Source organism: Dendroctonus ponderosae, unplaced genomic scaffold (genome assembly GCF_020466585.1).
Source record: "Dendroctonus ponderosae isolate FM_Combo_2020 unplaced genomic scaffold, Dpon_F_20191213v2 Dpon_F_20191213_7, whole genome shotgun sequence".
In the NCBI taxonomy this organism is placed as follows: Eukaryota; Metazoa; Arthropoda; class Insecta; order Coleoptera; family Curculionidae; genus Dendroctonus; species Dendroctonus ponderosae.
In genome coordinates this window covers 12,576,340-12,583,622 of record NW_026018916.1, presented here as the reverse complement: position 1 = coordinate 12,583,622, position 7,283 = coordinate 12,576,340, and the positions used below count along the sequence as shown (strand labels likewise).

Here is a 7,283-nt window from a genome sequence, read left to right as displayed (position 1 = left end):
TTATAGTTAAATAAATACAGATGAATTTCGAAACAACGGAACTAGTTGACATGATCTTTGTTATGGGATCTGCTGGTCAAAATTGTTTGCTAACGCTAACGCACTTTGACGCACTAATGAGTAACCCTGTATATATATATAAAAAGCAATGTAGAAGCCCCGTGAAAGAACACTGGATTTTCTTAGCTGCTCCAAGTCACGCTAAATGATTGTTAAAAATGAACTTTGACTTAGTTAAGCTTTATGTGCAATAACATGTTTGCGGTATGCGCCGCAAATAATCAAGCTTTGATCATATATAGCAATACATTACAGACAGGAAAAGATGTGCTGTCATAAGCGTGGGGTGAACATGCTGGTAAAGATTGTCAAACAGAAATATAAACATTTTCAATCCGCAGTAAACGAAAATAAGAGCCAAAGAAAATTACGTTCCGCAAGAAATACTAACTGTCGTGTATATCCGAAATAGGGTAACCATATAGGAATCACATTATACAGGGTGGTCTCTCTTGCAATGTACACCATTGAGATCTCGTAAACGCAACGAGATACAGAGTTGATCAAATGACGGAAATGTTGAGCATTTTAGTGCTTTTTTTAAAGTCGTACTGAAATTAAACCTAGATGTCATGTATATTTAAAAATATATTCACAGCAAAAAAACTATTAATCCGATTTTGATGAAACTTGGGCTATTTACATTTTCAATATATGCCCTTTTCATAGTAGGTCAATTTTTTTTTATTGGTGTCCAGTATTGCATAGTAACAGTCCACTTTGATTTTTCTGATGGGCGCCATACTGACTTTTTATTGTTAAAAAAATTAGCTTTTTAATGGCGTGACACACTTGGGTTAAAGATTAATATTATACTTGCAAATTAATTTGATAGTTTTCCAATGGGATCAAGTCCCTATGGGAAATAATTAACTATTTCATACAAAACCTGCTTTATTACGCTACACATGTAATCTTACAAAAATTGTTCGAAGTGACCGCCTCTATGATCAATGCAAAGCTATGTTCTTCTGTTCATATTTAATACTGGGTCGCGAATGCTTTCTGCCTTAATAGACTGAAACGTTTCCAAAGTTTTTACTTTAAAAAATCTATATTTCGAGCTGGTTTATCATAAAGTCTATCCTTCACGGCTTCCCATATGAAATTAGTTCCAATCCATGTATGGCAAAACCGTTCGTTTAAATATTCTCTAACAATTCGCGCATTATGTGGAGGTACATTATTTACCATTTTCTCAAACTCATTTTGGAGGAAACTTAAGTATGTCGGACCATTCAATCGATCAGGTATAATGTAAGGTCTCAGGAGTTTATTATCTAGTAGACCACACCAAACATTAACAGAAAAGCGAATTTGTGGCCTCACTTCCTGCACTAAGTGAGGATTCTGAACCGCATAGAATTTTTTTTTTTCTGTTGAACATTCTACTATTCGTAAATAAGGTTTCATCTGACCATAGTATTTTAGTAGCGAAAGCAGCATCTTCCGTCAGTTGAATTTGAAACCACTGACAAAATTCGAGTCTTCTTTGATCGTCTCCTGGAAACTTAAAGTCGTGATATTTATGTTTTTGGAGAATTTTCTGGACCCCAGATTTTGAAAAATTGCAATCTCCAGCAATTTTCCGTCGACTTCCGATTCAGAATTGATATGGACTTGTGCCAAAACATTAATCACATTTAGATCACCATTCACGACACGGGTTCTTCTTAAATTCTGCAATGTTCCAAACTGCTCTAGATGAACAAACAAATGCTGGAAAATATTTCTATTTGGTTGCTGTCTTTCGGGATAAAGCTCTTCATAGTTTCGCGCTGCGTACACAGAGTTTCGATTATTGCGCAAGTATCTATTATACATATTGAGGCGTTCACGTACCGAATCTTACCATTCTTCCCTGTTGTCAAGTTAATGAATAATAACAATTGGGAATGCAAATTATTCACATAAATAATTGTACAGCACGTTAAAGGAATGACATTAGTAACTTGACAACGCAACTTTATTTATGTCTTTGTCACCTTGACGACAGATTCCTATAAAAACTTGTAAAATGCTGTTTTTGAATAGAATATTGCTTTTCTAACCATGTGCGTTACACGTTAAAAAGCTAATTTTTGTCTATTTCGTACGATAAAAAGTAGAGAAATCAAAGTGGACTGTTACTATGCAATACTAGACACCAATAAAAAAATCTGGCTACCATAAATCTGGCATTTGTTAAAAATGTAAGTAGCCCAAGTTTCATCAAAATTGGATTAACAGTTTTTTTGATGCAAATATTTTTTAAATATGCATGTTTGCAGTTTTTTCAGGATGGTTCGAAAACCATAACATCTAGGTTTAGTTTCAGTATGGCTTTAAAAAAACATTAAAATGCTCAATATTTCCGTCATTTGATCAACTCTGTATCTCGTTGCCTTTAGGAGATCCCAATGGTGTACATTGTAAGAGTGACCATCCAGTATATTAGAGTTCGTTTTTACCATACACGTAAGAAATGTCTGACAAACACTTCAAATTGCTAAACCGCTGTCTTTAGCTTCTGGAAAGTCTGAATCAGTTAACATTTTCAATTTTAGAGGAACCAAAACCGAGCAAAGGATGTCCAAGAGCAAACGGCTTCTATCGACATGATGATCCGCAAGTGTGCGACAAATTCTTCAACTGTGTTGACGGTAAACCCATTGAATTGCCATGTCCTCCAGGTAAATTAGAAATTGTTCTTATATGGGTATTACAATACGTGGTAAAACCACGATCCTTATAATGTGCATAGAGATGCTTCACAAAAAATATCGAGGAAAGTTTGCTGCTTTGTTTTTCAAAAAAATTGAAATGATGAATTATCAATAGAATAGGTTTAAAATATATAATTTGCACATCTTCAAGGGACTGTATTGTTTAGCAAAGATATTTATTTTATGCCAAAAATTAATTTCTAAAATTAAAATTTTCATTGTAGCATTATTTTATTTAAATGCAAGTAGTTTGATCAATTTTTTGAAATAGTTTTTTTAGAAATGTCAAAGGCATTCTTAGTTTTTTACCACACCATTTTCACCCTTTTTTTAAAAAAACAGTTACCTTAAAAAATTGCAAATAAAGCTCCTTGTCCTCAAAAATACAAAAGTTTTTAGTTGCTAGTAACAAGACAGCATGTATGTAACCCGAATATTTTCATTCTTAGGCTTAATTTATGACGATGTTGCCAGCACATGCGCTTGGCCAGAAAGCAGTGGTCGTCAGTGTACGAATAGCAAAAGAGACTCTTTAGATGATGGATTTTCGTGCCCCGAAGGTATAATTTGTCTTCACTCGTGTACACATAGCAATTTAAATAGCTGACATGTCAAAATGCAGGTAATGTGCAAGGTCCCGATGGCAGAACGCTTCCTCATCCAACGTTCGCTCATCCTGAAGACTGCGACAAATTTTATATATGCAGGTAAATTTGACATGCATATTTAAGCGAATGCTTATCGTTTCTATTTGATTTCTGCAACTCTAAATTCCAACACTTTCAGGAATGGGGTGCAACCTCAGAAAGGATATTGCGCTAACAAAACCGTGTATAATGAAGAATCCTTTAGATGTGATGATCCCGCTAATGTTCCTGGATGGTAAGCAGTCAATTATTAACTACCTTAAGCTTACAACAACAGCAATCGAATTCAGCGATGCGAATCGAATAGCAAAAATTCTTACATTGTTCTCTTGCGCCGCTTAATTCGAATAGTCCGAAGTCGAAAATAATATAGGGGTAGAACTTCGAACACCTCTTGTGAGTTGTCCACATTTCAAAGCGGTTCTTTTCAAACACACAGATTCATATCTAAGCTTTTTTTACCACTACCGCCAAAATGTTTTTCCTATTTATAATAGGGTGATTGAAAATTGGCTTTATTCCTCTGGAGGTGTTGTCTGGGGGTGTCTTGGCAGTACAGAAAAAATAGTAAAAACAATTAAATGTTATTAAAAACTCAGATATTTGCGAAAAACTAGATGAGAAGGATGGCAACAATGTTTTTCAAGGTAGTCTACTCTACATAATTAACATTGCGCAAATACCTGTTCCTTCGTAATTATTAAAAACTCCGGTAACCATGGATAAACATAAAGCAATAAAAATCAAAATACCTTAATCTATTTAATTGTCTCTTTCTATATTGATCTATGGATAATTGAGCTTTTGATATTTAAGGAGCAACAGGTATTTGCATTCCAACTGATCTTGTTTTTTAGAAATATATTTATCTTGTAGGCCCATCTTATGACATCTATTCTACTGTACTTACGTTGTCACCACTACCTCTTACGTTGTCGTCCCCATCCCACAATATCTTGTATTTTGCATTGTTCTTTGATATCTGTTTTTGTTTTCCCCACTATTGTTCTCAGTGTTTTCATTTTGTCCACCCTTAGCATGTGTTGGGTCTTGTTGGTGTCTTCGCGGACTTTGTTAATGTAGTTCCTCAGCCTCAGGTCTTTAACTGGGTCGTGGATGCTTGATATGTCTTTGCTTAGATATCTGAATTGCATCATCTGTGCTATGAGATTTTCCTCCACCACTTGCTTACATCTGAGCAAATCTTTCACGATGGTCATACATTTGGTTTTGTTGATAAAAATGTGCAGATTGAGTTGGCCTGTAGGTTGTTTTCTGATTCGGCAATAATTGCTGCTAAAATCTTCAATGACAATTAGGTACTGTTTTCCTAACTCTTCAAATCGACTTTTTTCCCAGCTGAATATCTAGGAACAGCAGCCACACAATTTAGAAGTTGTGTATGAGTTTCCTGCAGGATAATCTGATCCGTTGGGTTCGCGCACCAAGCCATTTGCGCAGCCCTACGACAACTCATGATTTTGCCAGTATGTTATTAGTATGGGATTGTATAGTATTGTAGAGTTACCCAGTATGGGATAGGCAGCTATTAGACTTTTTTGTCCGATTTACTTGTTTGTTCCTCTACCTAAACATGGATTTACAACTGCTTACTCTAAAATGTTGATACGTAATTTTGATTTGGTTTATATTTAAAAATCAATCTGGTTATCAAAATGTAGAATGGCAATATTCAAGTGAATGTTTCTTTTTTTAGTGAAAACTATTTCAGCGGAAACAAAAACTAACATCAAACTGAAGAAATAATTTCCATCCTGCAGAGGTCGTTTTCAACCCTATAAAATTATTTGTGTTGTTATTTATTATACTATAAGTGTGTTACTTATGTTAGTCGTTAATACTATTTGTATTTTTGGATGTTTCGAAATATTATCTTTTAAATCTAAAAGTGTACTTAGTAGTATTTAATGTATCTGACAGCTATGTAATAAATAGCTTTTCAAGAAAATGTGGTGTTCATATGAACTGAATTGATATTGACTATTCATGCTATACAGGGTATACCAAAAGTAATAGCACAAAACAAAATGGTGGATTCCTGGGCTGAAAATGTGATGATTTAATACAACTTAACTTAGTCCAAAAGTTGACGGTTGCCGACATACAGGGCGTCAAAGTTGCATTTTTATTTCAGTTTCTCGTCATTCTACTGTAAACGGAGCTGCATATTTTAACGAAATTTGGTACACAGGGGTTTTTGAGCATAAGAAATCACAATTTATCATCAGATTTTGATCAACTTGTGGAAAAAACCACTTACGGCGATATCTGGGCAAAAAATTGTTTTAACTTTTTGGTCACCCGGTATTCTGATTTCTAAACTGGTTGGGTCTAATCGCCTATTAATTTTGTATAAAAAAGGTATTCTTAGTCGATGTACCAACCAGCCTTTGTTTCCGAGATATTTGCGATTACACCACAAAATGCAGTATTTACAAAAAACAAGCCACAATAAGTATCTAAGTGAATCAATATTTACTAAACTTCATTCTTTAACAGTAGCATATTTTTATCGTAATCGCTAATAATAAAACATTAATTTTCTACAGCAATTGCTCAAAATGTGCCCCGTTAACTTCAGTACATTTAGAAATGCGTTTATCGAGGGATCGTCTAATTTTAAAAAACATATTTTTATTTCGAAATTATTCGGCTGTATTCATAATTTTATTTAACAACTCATCTCGGGTGTCTACCGTTTGATCATACGCTAATGATTTTACATAACCCCAAACACAAAAATCTAATGGGTAAAAGTCAGGACTTTGCGCCGGCCAGACCCAAGAACTTCTACGATCTATCCACCGATTCGTAAAATGTTGGTTTAGTTAATTATTAACGGCTCTAGTAAAATCGTCCTAATAAATTCTATACCGGCGTAAAATGGTAAAGATGGAGATTTTATTGCTGAATGATTATATGAACTGAATACTTGCTTACGCCAGTTGCAGTTTCCAATCGTCTTGTGCTTATTTCTGGATTTTCTCCAACACGAACCAGAACGTCTTCCACTTGTTCTGGAGTTGAAATTTTCGGACGTCCCAAAATATTAACTATGGTCCTAAAGCCACCAGTTTCCCCTAATCGATGGTAGATGTCTCCAAATAACTATTGTTTTGTGCCATTACTTTTGGGACACCCTGTATATATATAATATCAATTGAAAAATTGTCTGGGTATATAAACTGCAAATTATTAGAAGTGTTGCTCGAAATTTCGTTCAAATCTGCGGTGAACGTTGTAAAACGCATCAAGGTAAGTATGAAAGATAACTCTGCGATTATTGGTTCTTCAGCTGTTACTGTCGCTGATATACCTCTGTAACGGGGGTGGGGATAAAGTGATGCTACAAAAGCGCACGGGATTAAAGAGTCCCAATTGTCCCGTTTTATTTACCAATAAAACAATTTTGTATAAATTAAACGTATGCATGGGGGGTGCAAGACTTTTGCAAGTGAGTGTCCATTCGATGTGTATGATAATGCATTGATGTACAATAAATGATATTCAATTAAGGATTTGCATTTGTTCTTTTTTGTATTTTCCAATAGGTTACCATCCAGAACATATATTACGCTTATGGTCAATCAACGTACTATTCTTTTGTAACAATCATCTATGTATTATTTCCATTTAACAGCTATTTGCAGCCACATACAATGAACATTCTTTATTTGACTTAGTGAAAGTGTTACTAAATACAGAGGTTGGGTCTTGTCCGCATATTTATAGTGATTGCCGATTACGGTATCGATTGATTAGATACACATCAGACAGAACATGCGTCGCGGTGTCCTAAAAATCGAATTCCAAAATCAAACACTTACTTTTAAACTTACTGGTAATATCT

At 34.6% G+C, this 7,283-nt stretch overlaps 1 protein-coding gene across 1 annotated transcript in view; it reads left to right on the top strand.

The window, feature by feature from the left end:
* Positions 1–5,381, top strand: part of LOC109535598 (protein obstructor-E) — a 7,878-nt gene extending 2,497 nt beyond the window's left edge. Inside the window, exons 4-8 of the mRNA XM_048668479.1 lie at positions 2,607–2,732; positions 3,215–3,325; positions 3,388–3,472; positions 3,552–3,647; positions 5,130–5,381. Coding sequence (XP_048524436.1) covers positions 2,607–2,732; positions 3,215–3,325; positions 3,388–3,472; positions 3,552–3,647; positions 5,130–5,160 — 449 coding nt within the window. The 3' untranslated portion in view covers positions 5,161–5,381. The remainder of the gene's footprint in view (positions 1–2,606; positions 2,733–3,214; positions 3,326–3,387; positions 3,473–3,551; positions 3,648–5,129) is intronic.
* The last annotated feature ends 1,902 nt before the right edge of the window (positions 5,382–7,283 follow it).